The sequence below is a fragment of the Lynx rufus genome, unplaced genomic scaffold (genome assembly GCF_022079265.1).
Source record: "Lynx rufus isolate CCGP_SWC_20201006 ecotype Redwood Valley unplaced genomic scaffold, mLynRuf1.p SCAF_5, whole genome shotgun sequence".
Taxonomy (NCBI): Eukaryota; Metazoa; Chordata; class Mammalia; order Carnivora; family Felidae; genus Lynx; species Lynx rufus.
In genome coordinates, this window is record NW_025814867.1 from 30,348,322 (window position 1) to 30,367,700 (window position 19,379).

The 19,379-nt window shown below is 55.0% G+C and overlaps 1 protein-coding gene across 3 annotated transcripts; it reads right to left on the minus strand.

Annotated features, from left to right (window-relative positions):
* Positions 1 to 1,350: 1,350 nt before the first annotated feature.
* AMOTL2 (angiomotin like 2) lies at positions 1,351 to 19,298 on the minus strand. Of its 3 annotated transcripts, none has more exons than XM_047099811.1 (10): positions 19,215 to 19,298; positions 15,805 to 16,590; positions 12,775 to 13,081; positions 11,623 to 11,767; positions 11,137 to 11,229; positions 6,947 to 7,242; positions 5,867 to 6,174; positions 4,879 to 5,096; positions 4,128 to 4,301; positions 1,351 to 3,126 (listed from the first exon to the last, which is right to left on the minus strand). In XM_047099811.1, the coding sequence occupies exons 2-10, from the start codon at positions 16,536 to 16,538 to the stop codon at positions 3,068 to 3,070; spliced, it is 2,334 nt and encodes a 777-aa protein (XP_046955767.1). In that variant the 5' UTR covers positions 16,539 to 16,590; positions 19,215 to 19,298; the 3' UTR covers positions 1,351 to 3,067. The 3 variants fall into 3 exon arrangements, with proteins under 3 accessions (XP_046955767.1, XP_046955768.1, XP_046955766.1); XM_047099812.1 differs by lacking the exon at positions 19,215 to 19,298 and adding an exon at positions 18,544 to 18,773 and having other exon boundaries at positions 4,128 to 4,298; XM_047099810.1 differs by lacking the exon at positions 19,215 to 19,298 and adding an exon at positions 18,544 to 18,773.
* Positions 19,299 to 19,379: the final 81 nt, after the last annotated feature.

Consider the following 19,379-nt stretch of genomic DNA (forward strand, 5'->3'; position numbering starts at 1 on the left):
GAATAGGAGCTCTGTGGCCTGCATCCTCGGAGAGGAACCTATCCACACAGCAAACCCTAAGCCAGGGCCTGGTAGGAGGAAGACAGGCATTGATGCTGCCCAGGTGGTGGGAGGCAGGCTGGAGAGCGCTGTGGTGGGTATGTGGCCACAGGGTGGGGACAGTTACATGGGCATTATGTTGGGTGGGGGATCCTTCATGGAGCGCTCCCCCTCTGCTGGGGCCCGTCAGAGTTGGGGATGCAAAGTTGCTGGGAAAAGTCCTTGGATATTCCCAATCCTTCCACTTGTTTGGCTCCCTTTCTTGTAGGCAGGCAGGCTGACTCAGGAAGACATGTTCTCTAGGATACTACTGGGTTACTCAATATGGCTGCTGAGTCCCTACACCTGCCCTGAAAATACTTCACCCACAGCCATGGCGGCTAACTGTTCTCTTCAAGTGTCCACAACCTGTATGGCTGCCTGCTGCCTCGTGGTCAGCCTGACTGCTCCTCACATCCTGATTGGGGACCTGTTATGCTGACTGGCCCATGGAGACAGGCACTTTGTTTCTGATATAACATCTGAGACTGAAGATGGTTTTCTATTTTATGGATTCAGTAATAAGCTTTCTTGGGCACAGGGAAAGGGTGGTGATACCACACTAAGGGAGGGAGGCAGGGCCCCAGAATGTGCCACACACACAAACACCCTCTGCTTGTGTCCAGGCAGAAGGCAAGCATGGCTCCTGGTCTCTTGGATGGTTCTGGGACTCCTTGTGCTGGGTGGAGCTGGCAGAAGGATTAAGCCACCTTTGGATACCCAATCCTACTGTGAAGTAACCACAGCATGTGGCTCAACAAAACTAGCTAGGACAAAGCTACCCATGGGGAGGCTGCCCATCTACCAGACCTTCCCAGCCTGAAGCATTCTCTGTACAAGTGGAAAGGAAACCAACCATGTCCTCATTCCAACTCTCTCCTTAAAGCAGCCTCACAAAATTCCCAGGACTTGTCATGGATCCTTGACGAGATACTAGGGATCATCCTAGCCTTGCAAAAAAGGATGGACCTGCCTTGTCCACTGGTATCCCAGTCTGAAAATGCAAACTACCCATCACTCCTTGTGTTCGAGAAACAGCAACAAGCCTGAACTGCCATTTGTGGATATGGTCAAATATTTAAGAACCAAGACCCTCAGGAATATGGGGAGGGGGAGTAGCAGTGGGGGTTCCGTTCAGTGCCAAGAGTGCATGGGTGGCCCACCAAATCCTCAACCCTTTACTTTCCCTCTTTCTGTCCCAATGTAGCCTCTCACTTGGGCTAAGACACCACTTTTAATTATTATTATTTTTTTTTTATTAAAATACTGTTATACCCAGTGGAATGCAGCAGCAATCCTGGTACAGGGTGGCATAACAAAACAGCCATGTTTACATTTTAAATATTTACGATAACTTAAACATACAGACACACATCATGGTCTTTGGCAGAAAATGTTCACAGCACAAAAAATACTTTAAAAGAAATACCAAATATTAATCCAAAATATATTAAGTTGTTTTTTTTTTCTTTCACAATATTTTTTTGCCTTTTTTTCTCTTTTTTTCTTTTTGCTTTGTAAACAATGCACATGAACCAAATGTATTTTTCAGCTTTAAAGAAGGGTAGGGGGATGTAAAAAAATATGCAATTGTCCAGCAAATGCAAATGTTTAAAAAGGAAACTTGAGGAATCATGGGAATGAAAGGACACATACCGAACCTAAAAACAGTAAAGGAAAAAAACAGAGATTCAAGGAGAACTAAAAACAGTCAAGACAAACTACTAAAACCCACCAATGGGTCCTGGGGCTGAGCTAGGGGACTCTGTAAGACCAGAAGTCAAAGTCACTGCTGCTGGCAGGCTGTTATGTGGATGCTTTGCTCTAATTCCAAAGCATTGGCCCTGCTTTTCAGGGCGCTGCTCACCGGTAGCTTGAGGAGCCAGCCTCACGACTGCCATTTTGTGACGGGGGCTCCATTCAGAAGACGATGTGAGTCACATTTGTAGCTCACTGACTAGTTTTCACCAGCATACTCCCACTCCCAATCCCTCCAGGTGGGAACAAAGACTGATGAGAACAAGGCAACTTCTCCAGTTTCCGTCAAGAGAATTAGAGCTGGGAAGGCCCCCACGGCTCATTTCATCTGGCTCAGGGTTCATAACCAAACTGACAGGACGTCCCAGGGACAGGAGCTGTAGAGCCATTTCAAGAGGCTGGTGACAGGGGTCCATGGGCATTTAAAACAGGGCTTAAGGTGGAAGAAAAGACAGCAATATCATGTGGATCAACCAGTATCAAAATCCATGGGCCAAGAACTTGAGAAGGGGAGAGAGCTGGGAGGCTGGTTGGCAATTACAGGAACCGTGGCAGCAGGGACAGGGGAACAGAGAGGGGACAGATCTGAAGCGGCACACTTCAATCTTCTGTTCCACAAGAAAGGGGAATATATACAATCTGCACAGCTTATCCCAGTCCACTCAAACGGCCCCTCCCCACTCTGAGTGAGGGGGCAAGGCTGTAGCTTCTGCAGGATTAACACCCTCAATAGTCCCCAAAAGATGCCAAGTCTCCGTGATTTCAAGAGGGCAATGAGGAGCTGAGGAGCAGATGAGGTTGGCAGGGACCACACTCAGCCACAGGGGAACAGCAGAGCTGACCTATTACTGGTGTCCAGGGGCAACCAGCCCCTCACACCAAGATATCCCCTCCCTCCCTGCCTGAGTGCCAACTGGGGGTCCAGAGAGGGCTCAGCTCCCTTCTGGGCTTCCAGTTGCTACCCCAACAGTAAGCCTGGGAATCTTCATTCTGCATGGGCCCAGGAGGGATGTGGGGCTGAGAAGCAGGGTCTTCTGGGTGCAGGTGCTCTCACAGCTCCCCTCACCCCTACAAGTATCCTTCCTAAGCCCCGGGCACCAGACGGTCAATGGGAATGAGTGCCTGGTTGGGGAAAGTGGGGCAGCAGCAGTTGGAGGGGCTGCTGGAATGGCTGACAGCGGCAGAGGGCAGGAGACAGGGAATGGTTCGGAGTCCCCAAGCACGACCTCCTTCAGATCAGTATCTCCACCATGTCCGACAAGTCCTGGACTCTGGATGTAGCGACAGAGTCTGGAGAGAGACAAGAGCACAGGCAAATGCCAGCGAGCGTTACAAGATTGTTCTTTTAAATCCTGACCCATTTTAAAAATTATTTATTTATTCATTCGTTCATTCATTTTAATTTAATTTTATTTATTTTCAGACAGAGCCAGGGAGGGGCAAAGAGAGAAGGAGACACAGTATCCCAAGCAGGCTCCGCTGTTAGCACAGAGCCCGATGTGGGGCTCAAACTCACAAAATGTAAGATCATGACCTGAGCTGAAACCAAGTCAGATGCTTAACCGACTGAACCATCCAGGCACCACTAAATCCTCGCCCATTTTTAAGATAGGATCCTTCTTCACCAACTTTCCCCCCCTCAACTGCCCAGGTGCTTCTAACTTGGCCAACCAAGCACAAGGCTCAGCCCCCACCCCCCACGCCAGCTCTCCATCCAGACTATCAGTGTCCAATGACATTTGTTTCTAACTTTAAACTGCCTGGAGGCTCGGAGGGAGGGGGGCCCAGGGAAGGAGGCTGCAGCATTCTTTTTGTGCCTGTGGTTTTCTGAGATGGCAAGGCACAGGCAAGCATGCAAGGGCTAATGTGAAAGGGAAGCAAAAAATTGAAAAGGCATCTTCTCAAATGTCTCTGTCTTGGACTCTTTTTAAATAAACTCTTCTACCCTGAGATTGTTGTCAGGTAACTCGCCAAGCTCCATGACCTTAGATATTTAGATTGGTAATGAAATATGTAAGGAAGACTACGAAAGAGGAGGCAAAGTGCCCCCCACACAGGCGCTTTCTTTCTGAACTCAGGATCTGTCTGTGATCGGGGTTTTTCAGTTCCTCTATTCACACATCCAACCAGCCCTCACATTCACCCTGCCGGCCTATCATTGTGCACTGCTCCCCCTGCAGAGCGGTCCACGAGCCCGAGGGGTCTGGGAAAAAAGGGCCTGGTGCTCCAGTTCACACCCCAGTGCGCCCTCAGCCCTGCCTGGCACAGAAGCCCAGGGAAGAGGGACTTACCCAGTGAGGCTGTCCTCTGGCCACCGCTGTACCCCAGGAGGCTGTCGGGCTCCAGGCAAGCGGCAGCACTGTCCGGGGGACCATCGGTCTGGGTACTCCCATCTCTGCTCCCGTGTTTGGCATGGGCAGGGAGGGGAGCTGTGGCTACTGGCTCCTCCTCAGGGGCCCTGTCTGCTGGAGAGGAAGGAGGTTGAGAGTTACTGCCTTGCCCACGAGTTGTAGCCCCACCCCATGAAGAACACCTGAAGTTAACTGTACCAACTGGGGGCGCGAGGTGGTATGGGTTGCTCTTGATTTGTAAGAACTTCGATTAAGATTAAATGCTCCCATTTCCAAATGGGGATAACTATCAGTTGCATTGGTTTCCAAACATTTTAAGTAGCAGAACCCTTCTTTGCAGATGAAATCTTAGAAGCATCAGGGACTCTTGAATTTCTGTGGCATCTGCTCAGATGAAGAAGTGGAAGAGCTGGCCTGGAAGGTACATCTGCACAGGAAGCCCTATTTTTGCTTAGATGGCAAGTGGCCAGGATCCACGGTGATGGAATTTATGGGGATGGGGACTACAGCATGCCTCTTCACACCAGCAGGATAGCTGTGGCCGTAGCTGTGGTTACTGGAGCCAGACAGTAAGCTGGCTCCCCTGGGCAAGGGGTCAGGAAACCCTGGCTCCTCTGAGCCTCAGTTCTGGGAGCAAAGGCCTGAAAGCAACCTACTCTTCTACCTGTGCTCCCCACCTGCTTCGTCTCACCTATAGCCAGCCGGGCAGGGGCGTCCACTTGCCGCTCACTAGAAGAGAGACCTTGCCAGCCCTGGTTCCCTGCCGCTGCAGCCACGAAGACAGATGGCACGGACTTGGCGGGCCTCAGGGAGCCCTGGGTGGCCTTTCCAGGGTCTTTCCTGGAGCGCTGCTGAAGGACCTTGATCACTGCATCCTTCTCCAGGATCTGGGCATGGAGCACCTTCAACCTGAGGGGTGAGAGGCCACGTTCACATGGTCAGACCTACAGATCCAGCGGCCTCCACCTCATAAAAGTTGGACAAAAAGCCCTCCCCACTGAGGAGCCAGGATGTATTCTCTTGTCCTTGTCCCCAGGGGTGGGGGGTGGGGTTTAGAAATGCCATCACAGTTCTGAAATCTGAAGCCCTGAAAACCTCCAGCACATGAGACACTGGGCCCTTCCTATGCCAGCAAAGGCAGGTCAAGGGGTGGGTTGGATTCATCTGATGATAGCAATGGCACAATCCCTCTCCCGCGGGGCAATACCCCAGAGCTGCTGACCATCAAATGGGCTCAGTTGATGTGCTTGTGCTTTTGAGTCAGACATAGGTTGAACAGAAATCTTGTAGGGCCTCTGAGATCTTTTTTGGAGAGAAAATACTAGCTATCCCCAAGGCAGGGACCCAGTCCACATTCCTTCTGGGGTGGTACATGGTGTGGATTCACTTGGAAAGTCTTATTCTCTGCTTTCCTGGGGGAGGGGGGAGCAGATAGAGGCCAGGGCCTTGGATGGCATCCAGTACCTCCATAGCCAAGGTCTCCCGGGCAGACCAAGGAGTCTCTGGGAGAGAACATGTGTGTGGTGCCTGGTGAGCCAAACACACAGGAATCAGCCCAGAAGCATGAGACTGCTGAGCCTCATTCATGGGGAGAGGAGTGTTTATCAGGGATTAAGGGCATGGCAGGGGTTGGACAGGGCCACCCCCACCCCCACCCCCGGTGGCCTCCAAGACCCAACCTGCTTTCCATCTCCTGATGCCTGTGGCCGCCGGTGAGCAGGCCCTCGTTGAAGCTGCTGCTGGGCGAAGGCTGGGGGGAGTGTCGGATGAGAGTGGTGTCACGCTGGGCGGCAGCTGTGGCAGCCGCGTCCATGGCAAACTGCCTCATGGCGCGCTCCTCCAAATACTTCTGCTCCCACTTGGTCATATCAGCCTCCAGTGCCAGGATCTGCTCCTCTTTCTCCCGCAGTTGCTCCGACAGCCGCCGGGCGCTGAGCTCCGGGGACCCACCACTGCCATTGCCACCTGTGGGGGTGCCTGCCTGTCTCTGTGGAGAAGGGAGCACTGTGGTCAAGGGCGGAGGCTGGGGCGTGGCAGCCACTGGTCCTCGCCCACAGGAGGACTCTCACCTATGCACGGGTTTGCTCTGCCCTTCCCGGCACACCCACCCCGGCACCCTGCGGCCACCAAAGATGAAGCAGGTGCTACGGTTCCCCACACCCCTGTGGCCAAGGGTATAGGAAGATCAGGCCTGCCTTGCATAGGGGACCACGGAAAGTATCCTCCAAACTGGAAACGGGTACTCTTAATAATTACACTGCGACAACTGGTGTAAATTAGGACCCACCTGGGCAGTCCTGGACATTTGGTCACCCTACCTCTGTGTGAAGGGTAAGGTTGGGAGTGGAGACAGAACTCTATCTGGTTTGTAAACACCAGGGTTAGTAACACAGCCCAAAGCGAGCATAAAGACTCAGGATCTGGGTCACCATCTGCCCTCTTCATCTTGGGGAGACCTGTAAGAGCTGGCTAGTCTTCCACATCAAGGCTCCTGAGCTACTTTCTCTAGAGACCAAGGATGCCAACCCCTGCTGCTGTGGAGCACAGAAGCCCAGGTCTTGAGTCCCCAAGACCAGCACCTGGCCAAGAGGTAAAGCCTCCGCTAAGGTGGCTGGCAGGAGCTGGGGCAAGGAACACAGATCACCCCCGCTTTCCAAGGAGGCCTCCACCTGGATCTCGGCAGGGGCTCCTGGGCCTTCAGAACCGGCCTCCTCAGATACTGCCCTCCCTCTGCCGCCACCACAGGTCTCTAAGCTCACCTGCTGCGCACGCAGGGCCTTGAGTTCCTGCTCTAGGCGCGTCCGCAGACGTAGCTCCAGCAGCTCCCGCTTCTCACAGGCCGCCTGCAGCTGCCCCAGGGCCTGCTGCAGCCGCTCCACCTTCTCCACGTAGGCCTGCTTCTTGCGCAGCTCCTCCTCGGCTCGTGCGGCCCGGCCCTGCGCGTTGCTCAGAGCCTGCTCCAGCAGCTCTGCACGCCGCCGCTGGTCCTCGATGGCGCCGCGCAGCAGGGCCATCTCCCGCTCCAGCTTCTCCTGCTCTTGCTGCTGCTCATAGCCTGCAGGGAGGTGTGGGGCTCAGTCTGTGATGGCAACCGCCCTAGCTCGTCCCACTGGGCGCCTACCACATGCTGGGCCTCAACGACCCTAGGAGTTAGGTGCCAGTATTTCCATTACCATTTTATGCAGGAGGAACAGGTTAAGTCACAAATAAATGACAGCACTGGACCAGGGCCCTTGCAGTAATAACTGGGCTGTGCTGCCTCTCTACTGGGACATGGGCAGCCCCAAACACTGTCCACTTGTGCCAGGTGTCACCATTTCCAGACCACATTCACAATTTCGCACAATGACGCTAGAGACTGGCCAGATAGGAAGTGTGATGCCTATTTCCAGATGAGAAGGCTCAGGTGGACTGTGACATGGCCATCATTCAAGTGAAAGAATGAAGGAACAGGGAAGAGAAGAAGCATCACTGGTTGCACCATGAGCCAGGCACTTACTTACACATCTTTGTATAATAGCCTTTGATAATGGTCCCTCGAGGTAGGATGTGTGACCCCCAACATATTGGGGAAGAAACACAGGTGAATGGTGCTGCTAAAGCGGGGACCCAAGTCAACCTGGCCTCCAAAGGACCAGGCTGCTCTGGCTGTGGTGGGGTGCCCCTCATATCCACAGGCCTCCCAGAGTGAGCTCCAGGACACATTCTGCGGACCCAGGGCTCCCCAGAATAGTGCTGCATTTCCTTCCCTGGTCTGGGGGACCACTGAGAGGGTAGGTGACCAGGCTTATAAAGAAATGCAACCTTTGTGACACAATAAAAATGACTATGGTCCAAAGATTTGTGGCTGAAGTCCTAGCTAAGCTGACTTTTAAATCATCTTTGTTCCTTCCCCAAGAGAACTCTGCTCAGAGACCCACACCGCATTGCAGGGCCAAGCAAGGCCCAAGCCAGACCACGCAGTCTTCCAGCTGATACTCTAGGCTTAAGTCTACCTTCCATGCACCTGCCCGTTGGGAGTCCAGGCTAGCCCCCCAGAGAGTGTGTGGGCTGCCTGCCTTACTGGAGAGTAGAAGGGGGTGGGCTCCAGGGCCTGCCTGATGAACTCAAAGGCACTGTCCCTAGAGCAGCACTGTCACAGTACAGTGGAATTTTCTGCTGTAATAAACCTGTTCTATACTGTGCTGACCTGTAGAGTCGTCACTAGATACTCATGGCTATTGAGCACTTGAAGTGTGGGGAAGGAACTGAAATTCTTCTTTTTATTCAATCTGAATTAATTCTAATCTTTGGGCCACATGTGGATAAATACCTATCACAACGGACAATACAGGTTCTGGAGTAGAAGAGTTAAGGCTGAGGACCTGGGTAGGCAGAGGGAGGACTCATTTACTCAGGGCCCTGAAGCAGGAGAAGGGCACAGTCAACCCAGGTCAGCTCTGACTCACTCCGGATTTTTGAAGGCTGGGCCCAGGCTGGCCTCACTCTTTGGTGTGGAGAAAAAAGATGAGGAAACTCAATAATACTGAAGTGGAGGCATCCACAGTGGGTTGACTGTTGACTTGGCATCTCCTGAGTGTGGTGGAGGGGCTGGCAGAGAGAGGAGACTGGGGATTTGGGCCTAGAAACAATGACCCCGTCTGCATGTGTTCACGGAGCCTACAGCTCACAGAGCTTATGGGCAGCAGCCTCTCATCCCAGTCTGACCATGGCTGCCCCATCTTAGAACCCCAGAACCCGAGTCTCCAGCAAGAAGCAAATGTCTAACAGGGACAGAGCTCGGAAAGTGAGGCCTCAGGACTCAAAGCCAGATCCCCAGGGAGACACAGACCAGAGCAGCCAGATCTGTCTGTATGAAAAGCGGGTGGCATTGGTGACAATAATCACGCTTTCCTCCTAGTTGTTGACTGACCCCAGAAAAAAAGGTCAACTAGAGACATTTTCCCTGGAGTTTTGTGTTTTCTCCATAGGTATCAAGGAACAAGGAAAAGCTGCTTGGCTTTCCTCAGCCCGTGGGGTGGAGTGGGGGGACCTAGTCTTCTGTTTCTGACAGCTTCCTGCTGCCTTGCACAACCTCTAAGGCCCTGGCAGGGGCTGAAGAGGCCTCAGCCTTGGCCACCCTCAGCCACCAGGATGAAACTGTTTGGGGAGGAGAGCCCCTGGGCCTGGGTGGAAGGAGCCGGGAGAATGGGAGGGTGCCAAGGGCGCGCAGGAAGGCAGAGCGAGCTGCGCGGTGGTGGTGGTGCGCGGTGGGGGGGGGGGGGGGGGTGTTGCGCCTTCAGCCCGGGAGAAAGCTACGGGCTTGGCCCCCACCGGCTCAGGCCTTCTCCCTTTGTCCCAGAGGGAGCGGCGGCGGGGGGCGGGCCCAGAGCGGAACAGCCCGGCTCTGGAATGCCAGGCATCCAGGTCACCCGCGGCTGCGAGATTAATGGCTCCAGCGAGGAGCCAAGAACAGCCTGGCGCTTGCACTCTGGGGAGCGGAAACGCCTCCGGGCCGGCCTCCTCCCCTCCCCCCGCCCCTCTTCTGCCGGCTCCCAGAAACCTGCCTTGCTACCTCCTTTCTGTGGCGCCGCGCCCCCAAAGCCTGCCCTCCTGCAGGAGGCCCCCATTCTGCCAACAGCCAGCAACCCCTCCGCCCAAGCTCCCAAGGGCTACACGAAGGGCTGTTCCTTTCCCGCCCTCCCCCAGCATCATCACCTCCATTGCCACCTCAATCTGCTCAGTACAGCCTATCCTACTTCCTGCCCACCCCCACCCCCCAATCCGGTCAGTGTCCTGTTCTCCCATTCGCTGTCCAGGGCAGCCCCGGCCAGGGCTCTGAGCCCTCCTTGAGGAGGGAGGTGCTGCCAGCCAGAGCTCAGTCCTCAAGCCATTTCTCCATTTCTGGACACCCCCTACTATCCAGGCCATTCACACACACAGTAGGCTTCCTCAAAGCCACCCTCACCCGGGACACCAGCCACCCCCATTCCATTTCTCTGCAAATGCACAATAGCACAATAGGAACTTCGGATTGCTAGAGCTTCTTCCAGGTGTTCAGGGCTTCCTTTGTCTCTCCCACTCCAGGCACCTCCACCTGAGCCGTTCCCGTGCCATTCCCAGAGCCTCTCTTTCAGGCCAGTGTTGACTTCTCAGTCACTAATCTCCAGGGCCATGGACACCCTTGTTCCCTTGAATCTGTGGTTAGAAGGCCCTGCTCCTTTCTCAAGCTCAACCCCTCTCTCTTGACTTTCCTGCCACTGTACCTTCCAGGGCCTGCTCCCACCCTCTGCCAGATACATGATAGGTGCTTAGCATGGTTCTCCTAAGGAACAAATAAATCACTGATTGAATAGGCTAGTCAATGGTGAACTCATCCACTCTCTTCAAGAAGCCTTCCACCACCCATTAGAGTAGCTTCCCAAACCCCTTCCTTAGACTGCACCTGTTGGTTAAGCTCGAGGAACCCATTTTTGGTCATCTGCAGGTACCTCCACTTGGACACCTTGTTATGGCCCAGTTGCATCATGCACCCCAGCTTCTCACATTCCAACCAGGCACCCCCAACCTTTCTGCTGTCTGGAACTTCCTGGGGAAACTCACATTCCTTCTCTCTCTTCTTACTTGCCTCCAGGGCGATCTGCCTCCCCCACTGCTCCCTACACCTTCAATCCTGCAGGATACTGTACTGTACTGACACAGCACCACAGCTCAGCAAATCACTGCACCCCAGCTGTCCCTCTTGTATCCACTGATCTCTCCAATAAATATGGAACCAGATCTTATTCTTTGGAGGCCACCCCTCCCAGCCAGTCCAGTCCAGTGCTGGGTGCATAGTAGGCATCTAGTAATCCTATGCTCAAAGCATTGCTTTCATAAGCAGGAGGGCCAATCCTCCCTGTCCACAGTCACTGCTGTGGTCTCGCCACCCACACATCTGTCCAGGCATCTGCATGTGACCCCTACTCACTTTGAGCAAGCAGCTTGGCCACCATGTCCTGACTGCCTGCCTGGGCCTCCTGTGTCTTGGTCGCCAGGCGGCGGTTTGCAGATTCCAATCTCTCTGTTTCAAATGAAGGAAAAAACATTTTCAGGAAAGATGTTTGAGTATCAGGTGAAACTACCTGCCCGGGTGTCCCTTGGGGTCCTGTCTGTGGGGCTGCGCTGTCCAAACCGGGGATGGGCTGATAGGGAAGCCCCCCGGCGTGCTGAGGGCCTAATGAGGAGAGAGCACTGAGCCACATAGATGGGGGCCCCACAAGAGGCTCCAAGGCATAGAAGAGAGACAAGCATCCTTCTGTCCAGGTGGCCCCCTACGAGTTGCAGCCTGGTTCCCTCTAAGCCAATTTACACTTATTTTTGCAGACAGCAGAGATTCTGAATGTCTCCCTGGAACAGAGGGATCAAGCCCTCCAGAGACGCTCCCCACCCCCTCTACCTGGGTGACCTCCCTCACCTCTGAGATCCCTGTTGAAGTCCTGCAGCCTCCTCATTTCACTGTCCATTTTGTTCCGCATGGTCTTCTCCAGGGCCTCCCGCTTGGAAGAGGCTCTGGTCAGGCTCTCGTGGGCCTCAGAAAGCCGCTGGATTTCACTTTCCAGCTGCAAGAAAGAGGCAGACAGAAGAGCTGAAGGAAGGGGAGAGATCCCTGCGAATGGGTAGCAATCAAGGTCCCCTCCACAGGCCCAGGCTGCTCTGCTACTCTCCATCAGGAAGGGTGAGAGAGGAGAGAATAAAAAGCAACAGCAAAAAATCCAGGTGGCTATAGTAGGATGGTCAGAAGCTTGTGGACTCCGGATATGAATCAGACTACTAGAACCAGCAAGCGAGGGTCCCATCAATTGTGCCAAGGTCCAGATGCTGAGTGAACCCAGGGCCGGGTATTCTTGGAGTGGCTGCCTCAAGTGACTTAACACAGCTTTCCTGCACCCAACATCCAGAAAGATGCATTTTACTTTTGTCCAGTTCCTACTGAGAATCTGAGCACAGTGGACCAGGAGGGGGCACAAAAAGACTCCAGCCATGTCCCGGGGTTTGAGCTATCTCGGACACCACAGGACAGTCACAGGAGGCCTGAGGCCACCTGTCAAAGCTGAATGCACAGCTGGTAAACCTTCACTGAGGAACAGGGCACCAGACCCCAGCCTGAACTGCCTCTGCCTGGGAGTATTTCCTCCTCTAGCCATCACCATCCACTGCAGAGGGCCAGCCTACCCCCACTGCCCCTCCCACTTGGCTGCTGGCAGGTTCTGCACGTGCTCCGAGCTGGCCTGTGATTCTAATAAGTAGCTCGTTTTTTCCAAAAGGAGGGGCTTTCTTTTTGGCCGGGGCCAGCCTAGAACAGACTTACTGTTGTGTGGGGGACACAAAGGGCTCTCTGTGGGAGGTGTCCGCAGGAGGGGGTGTGTGCAGGGGAAGGGTGTGCAGGGAGCTGGTGAATGGGCTCTTTCTAATCACTACTGGCCAGCAACTGCTCACACTCCAGGCCTGCTCTGCCAGCCTTGCGGCTGCTCCCCAGCTGTCTAGAGTTGGCGAGGGAGGGCATACGAAGCATGAGGGGGTGGGGGCCAGCTCCCCCTCGCCCCTCTGAGGCCCCAGCAAGGCCTACCTTCTCAATGCGGCCAGCCTTCTCTGCTGAGCTCTCCAGCTCCCTCTGCAGCCTCTCGTTGTCCCTCTGCAGCCTGGCATTCTCCCTCAGCACAGTCTCCATCTGGGCCAGGTGGGCACTGCCTGAGGTGGCTGAGGACGCCTGGCTGCTTGCTGGCCCCTCCACTTCAGGTGGACTGAGGGAGCCTAGGGTGCCATGGCTGAGAGCAGCTGGATGTGGTGGCAGGGGGTGCTCCTGGGCCGGCTGTAGGTACTGGTACTGCTGTTGTTGCTGGAGGAACACAGGGGGCACCTGGGCCTGCAGGATCCTGGGGAACAGAAGAGACAGTGTTCAGAGACTGTATAGACCCCCATGGTTCCCACCGCTGAGCAACCCTGAGTGGGCCCAGCCCTCCTGGCATAATGGAGGAGACCTTTTCCACACAGTGTCTACCTAAGACCCTCAAGGGCCAAGGGAATGGGGCTAGAGGGGGTTAACATCAGGATGCTTATTTCATGCCCAGCCTTACTGTGGCCAAGGCCCTGGGGATCAGCCTGAGTAGTCCTGGTCCTCGTAAGCAACCAGTACTTAAATAAGGCATCTTAAACTAGGCACACTTGACCTTTCTAATCCACACAAGGTTCTTTTTGGGTCTGGAGGCCACGTCAATCATGACTTGAGCACACAGTCTTCCAGGCCCCTGGGCCACTTGGTGGCTGAGCCTCAGCAGCTACCCCTCTGTCTGTTATAAGCCTCTTACACTAGCACCTGCCAGCGTAGCACATCCACGTTTTCTCCCTCCTATTTTGGGTCCCATCACCCTTCACAGAAACATTTTTAGAATACTGTGGCTAAGGGCAGAGTGGTGAGATAGATGTCAGGGTAAGAGTCTGAGCTCCAAAGTCTGACAAAACAGGCATTCAAATCCCCACGGTGCCAGCATGCCTCTACTAAATCATGAGGGTGAGGATCTCCAGCCTCACGGGGCTCACCAGGCAACACAAAGCCTGGCAAGTGCTGGGCCTACAGCACATGATCCACAATGGTGGCGCATCCTCTACCTCTCCTACTGACAACTGCAGCCTATTGTCTTCATAGAGTAAATGTAACCCACGCACTAGATGGGGCCACTTCTGGACTACCGCAATACCCTGAGTTTAGGGACAATGTTCTATTGGCCTCTAGCAATGGTGCAGCATTCTCCTCAGAACCCCGTGGAGGTGGGGGTGGAAGCTGGTCACAGAGACTTGCTGGGGCCTTGTGACTCCAGGTATAAAAGAACAGACTTCCTCAGTTACACCAGGAATTTTCCAGGCCCCAGAAGCTACATGAGAGCTAAATTCCACTTCTGGGTCCATCCCCTCAGCACTCATGCCCTTCCTCCCCGGCTCCTCTTAGGACCCTAGGCTGAAAGAAAAGTCCCAGCCCCTAGTTCCCAACGATTAAGCCTTCTCTGATCAGCTGAAACGAAAGGACGGGCAGATCTGCTTCTCTTACTGCCTAAGCTAGAGCTCCTAGTGAGAGCTGAGCAGAGGGTCTCCACTGGAATGTCCAAACTCTCCCTGCACTGCTAAATGTGGCATTCTCAGGGTTGCTTCACAAACTTTCTTCCCCCTGCACTGGGCTAGGCAGACACAACTGGCATTCTTTGAGGATGACTTAGCTCTGAGGAAGAATAGTCTCCTTTCCCTTCACACTTGCTCTCCGGCCCCCCCTCCCCGTGTTGCCCCTCCCCCTCCCTCCCTTTTTTTGTTCTCCTGCGGTCTACTTCCTTTCCACGATATTATCTTTTCCTGACAGGGCTCAATAAGGCTGCTCCAAAACTAGAAACCCACGACTCAGCTTCCGAAACTCTCCCTGACCAAGCCCTGAGAAAGGAGATAAGATGGGGACGCGAGAGGTGGAGGCTGGAGAAAACCCATAGGGTTCCGTCCTCTACTTCCCCCATACCAACACCATGGCGTCACTCATTTCTCGAGAGCAAGGAAAGGCATCTATCCCAGGAAAAGACCAAGCGGTGGGAAAGTGGGTGACTAAATGAAGACTCAGCAAGAATGAAGAGAACAAGACTTCGACCTTGAGGCTCCAGAGGAAAGGAGTCTGCAGATTCAGGGGTTTCCTGGACCACCATCGGCGGGGGAGATGCAGAGTGTGTGACATGAAGGGTGTGTGTCAGCTTCTCAGAAGGTGCTGGGCCAAGTCAGAAGCCTGGGACAGAGCCTCATTTCTAGGAACCAGTATTTCTGCAAGCTGGGCTTTCTGCCTCCTCCTGGTCTCCTGCTTCCATTCTTGCCCCTTAGAATCCATTCCCTACATGCAGCCTGAGGGGCCTTCTTAAAGAAGTAAGCCAAATCACATCCTCTAAAGGCTTCAGAATCAAGTTCTACATCCCCCAGCAGCCCTTTCCAAGGCTCCACAGAAAGGGGCTTGCCCGGACCCCATGTCCTCTCCTGCTACAGGCTCCAGCCACCTGGAGCATGTGGGAAAACATGAAAGGAAATGAATGGTAGTGACAGGGCAGCTCCTGCCCTGGTGTAGGACACAGAGAGGTCTTTAAGGAGGCCATCTGGTCCTTCCTGCCTCCAGTTAGGAATGCCCTCCATTAATCACAGAAAGCAAACTGTCCACTTGGTCTTAAGAGTCTCCAGAGAAGGAGGTCCCACTTTCTTGCCACTTAGCTTGGAAACAGTTTGGCGATGATTCCCAACCCTTGTCTTTAGCAAGTTCTTTTGAAAACCTAACCTTTAACCCCCTGCTGTAACTTGTACCCTCTGGGAACCTTAGTTATTTGACCGCTACAGCTAATTACACAATGGTATCCATCTCCGAATTAAAGCAAAAGATGCCACTAAGTTCTCATGTGACCTTGGCTAAGTCCTACTTTCCTCCAGGCATCAGCCCCTCCTTCTTGGAAAGGAGGCAGGTATCAACAGCCTTCCTCTGGGGCTGGCCAGCCCTGACACAAGGTGCTGCTGTCTGGAGGCTCTCCACCCTGGGGAGAACTACACTGGAAGAAGGTCAAGAGCTTGAAAGAGCAGGGTGGGCAGTTACCTGACTTCAGCATGCTGGAAGTGTGGGCTCCCGCGGGTGCGGTACCGTGGGTCGGTGACAGCAGTGGCGGTCTCATGAGCCAGCACAACGTGTGGGTACTGAGGCGGAGGTCCACGGGGCTCTGGGCCCTCAGCAGGAGGGCCTCTGGGTGGGGGCCCCTGCTGATTGCGGGCCAGCTGCGGGAAGCTGTGGGAGGAGCTCATGTGGCTGGGGGCCCGGGCACCGTTCCTCTCCAGGGACAGCTGCAGGAGCCGTTCACTCAGGGAGCGCACGTGCCCATGCCTCAGCTCCCGCAGCGCCTCATCCTGGCTCCGATTGCCTCCGGAGGCCCCTCGGGGATCCCGGTCCCCTACGTGTGGCCGGGGCCCTGCCTGCTGGGCCGCATAGTACTGCGAATGGGCTTTAGCTTCTTCATAGGTGGGTAGCTCCTCACCCTTGCTGGGCTGTGCGCACAGCCGGTAGAGGGTGTTCTCTGCCAGGTGGGTCTCACCGCCCTGGTGCTCCTGGCCCTGGGGCTCCTGCCTTGTGGCCTGCTGTAGCACCTGAGTGTCCTCGGGTGCCAAGAGCTCCACGGAGGCCTGGGGGCTCCCTGTGCTCCCAGCCCCAGCCCCACCCCGCAGGGCCTGCTGTTGGATGGCCAGCAGTGTGCGTGTCTCAGTCAGGTTGCCATAGCGCAGCTGCTCCTGGATGAGGCGGTGCAGGACTGTCCCCGAGGAGTCTTCCAGAGTCCTCATGCTTCCTTGGCTTGCACACCCCTGCCTGAACAGTGGCCGGTGGCACCTGGCCCTAGGGCACCCGAGAGAAGAGAAAGAAGAGCAATCAGTGGGAGTACCTGGGAGAGGAACAGGAGGACTTTCCATTACACTCTGGCCCAAAGCAGAATGGCAAAGAGCAAGGCTATGGAGGGTCACGCAAGGCTGGGTTCAACTGCCAATGCTGCCGCCTACTGATTAAGGCAAGTTGCCTAACCTCTGAGCCTCCGTTTCTCCATCAGAAAAATGTAAGGAATAATGCCTGCTCATGGAGTTGAAAATTAAATGAGGCAATGGCTGCTGAGCTCCTGGTACGCTGTGAATCCTTAGCAAAGGGTTGCCATACCATCATATTCACACTTAGTATGGAGGCATAGCTGCATCTTTACTATGTCTAAAGAAAAAGACACAGTAACCTAGTGGGTAATCAATCACACAGGAACCCCAGCCTCCTGCAGTCTGCTTCCCATTGAAAAGGCTGATGAGAGACTCCAGAGCAGGGGTAGTTCAGCCATAACTACTGAGCAGGCCAGTCTAGGGATGGACAGGGGCCCAGTTTATTGGCAGGTGGTAAAGAACAAGTCCAGCCTAGTAAAAGCCTTGGGCAAACTGCCCCTAGCTCCCTCTAGAATGCTGCATGCCTAAGCCCTAGTCTTAGCAGTTAACTCACCACCCTTTACCATGCTGAGCCCTCCCTGTCATGGGATGACCTCGGCAGTTACTCTGCAAGGTGAACAGGAGAAAGGAAAAAATGCTGGTTTGCTGAATATGGGATGAAAGAAGAGAAGCTACAGTAGGACCATGGTTTTGTGAACTGAGGCAAAAAGGTGCCACTCATCCAGGTGTGCGGGTAAGTCACACAGTCTGTGTGCTGACAGCAACCGCATGGATGCTCCAGGAAAAAGAAAGGGTAGCACCCTGTCTTTGATTTTATGACCGTCCCCCTTACACACAGACACACGCACTTGCTACATCGGAAAAGACCTCAACGGTCCTATGCCACATAGGGGATGGGCACTCAGCATTTTGATACCAGTAACACCCATTTGAGCCAATTGGAGACGGAAGCGAGCAAGGGAGAGGCTCTTGGTTGCAGGGACCTGGGGCTGGGGCCTGGAAGCCTCAAGTGCAGGGAGATCCTATCTCCTGAGGAAGGTATTCTCTTCTGAGCTTGGGCTCTCAGTGGCTCATGTCCTGGAAGACCGCCCACCTCACCTGGCTTCCTTCCCACAGCCTCCTCCAACACAAACCTCCAAACTAGATTCAGGGAAAACCAAACAAAACCACATCTCCATAGGTCCTTGTATATGGGGGGAGGGGAGCAGGCAGAACGTGGCCCCGCCTACGCCACAGAACTAGCCCCAGTGCCCTGCTGCTATTTGGGCTTGGTAGGTTGGCAGAGCAGCCATTCCCAATCCGCTCCTTCCTCTTGGCTGCCCAGAAATGAGGAGAGGGAGTGGAGTCTGGAAGACATCTCTGTACCCATCCTTCTTGGCACCCCACCGTGCGGCCCCTTCTCCCTACACACAGGAGGCTGGAGATGCAAGACTCCAGAGTTACCAGAGGCAAAACAAACTGGAATCAGTTCGCCCCAAGGTTTCATCTGCGGGGCATTTCCTAAAGTAATCAGTCTGGGCTGAAACCTGCTGAGAAAGACCGGGGAATGCAGAGCTTTCTGGACAGATTCCTGGTCTCCTCTCCGCCAACGGTGTGCCTGGGAGCAGGGAACACCTCCGGGGCCTCTCATCCGAATCTGTCCCCGTCAGACGCCTCAGATGCACATCCCTTCAGCTGAGGCCTTACTAAAATCTGCGACCACGACCCAGGCCGTGCACCTTTGCTGCACCAGCGCTGCTGGTTCTCTGAACCCCCACCCCCTTCCTAAGTAAGCACGTAACTCCGGCTCTCGCCGGGGCTCACGCTCGCCTAAGGAACCCAAGCGATGGTCCCTAAATCAGATTGCACCCCAGCCAGAGTCCCGCCCTACCCAGACTCCAAGCCGACCACGAACACCTGGAGGCCGCCGGTGCATCTAGAGCGAGCAGGGGAGGGTAGCCGGAGGCCCACGGAGTTCTTTAAGCGTCGCGGGTCCGCCTCCCTCCCAGCCTCCCGAGCCCTCTTTGTTTTCCAAATGCTCCAACGCTGACGTCACCGGGCTGGACGGCCGGCTGCATTCTTTCTAAGTGAGAGCCAGTCAGTGGCTCCAGAGAGGATTTTCCAAGGAAGACAAAGAGGAATTCTTGGACTAGTTGGGGGCAAAGACACCTGTAATCCCCACCTAACCAACCAGATCAGCCCCAGGGCCCTGCAACTTGAACTCTAAGCGGCGTCTCCTGCCCTTTTCTGCGCCGCTCTCTCCAACCCACGGCCCAAAACACATGACACCGCTCTCCCCAGAAGCTGCCCCCTCCCCCAGCCCCAGGGGACCCCGCGCCAGCTAGAGCCCCCGACCCAGGCGCATTGCGGAGCGCCCTCAGCGAGGAATGGTCCCGGGTCGCCCCCGCGGCTTCCTGGAAAGGGCGCACTGCATCCCGAGGACGCTTAGAGCGCCGGGCTCCCGCTCCCAGAAAAGAGCGGGCTGCGCCGGGGCTCTGGCTTCGGCTGGACGCGTCTCTCCCGACCCGAGCGCTCCCCGAAGGGTCGAGCGGCCTTCCTTACCGCTGCGGCCCCCGGGTGCTTGGCGCAGTCAGACCCGACGACCCGGCCCAGCTCCGCTCAGCTCAGCTCGGCAGCGGAGGTGTGCTCTAGGCGGTGGCGCCGACGCTCTGGCCGCTCGGGCCCCAGCGCGCAGCCCCAGGGTCGGCCCGCGCCGGAGGCGGCTGC

Bases quoted from the DNA above. Each gene is read 5' to 3' on its own strand.
- AMOTL2 (XM_047099811.1), bottom strand. From the start codon at position 16,538: ATGAGGACTCTGGAAGACTCCTCGGGGACAGTCCTGCACCGCCTCATC. The intron at 11,768-12,774 runs GTAGGCCTTGCT...TCTTTCTTGCAG, and splicing joins AGGCTGGCCGCATTGAGAAG to CTGGAAAGTGAAATCCAGCG. The intron at 5,097-5,866 runs GTTGGGTCTTGG...CTCACCCCTCAG, and splicing joins CATCAGGAGATGGAAAGCAG to GTTGAAGGTGCTCCATGCCC.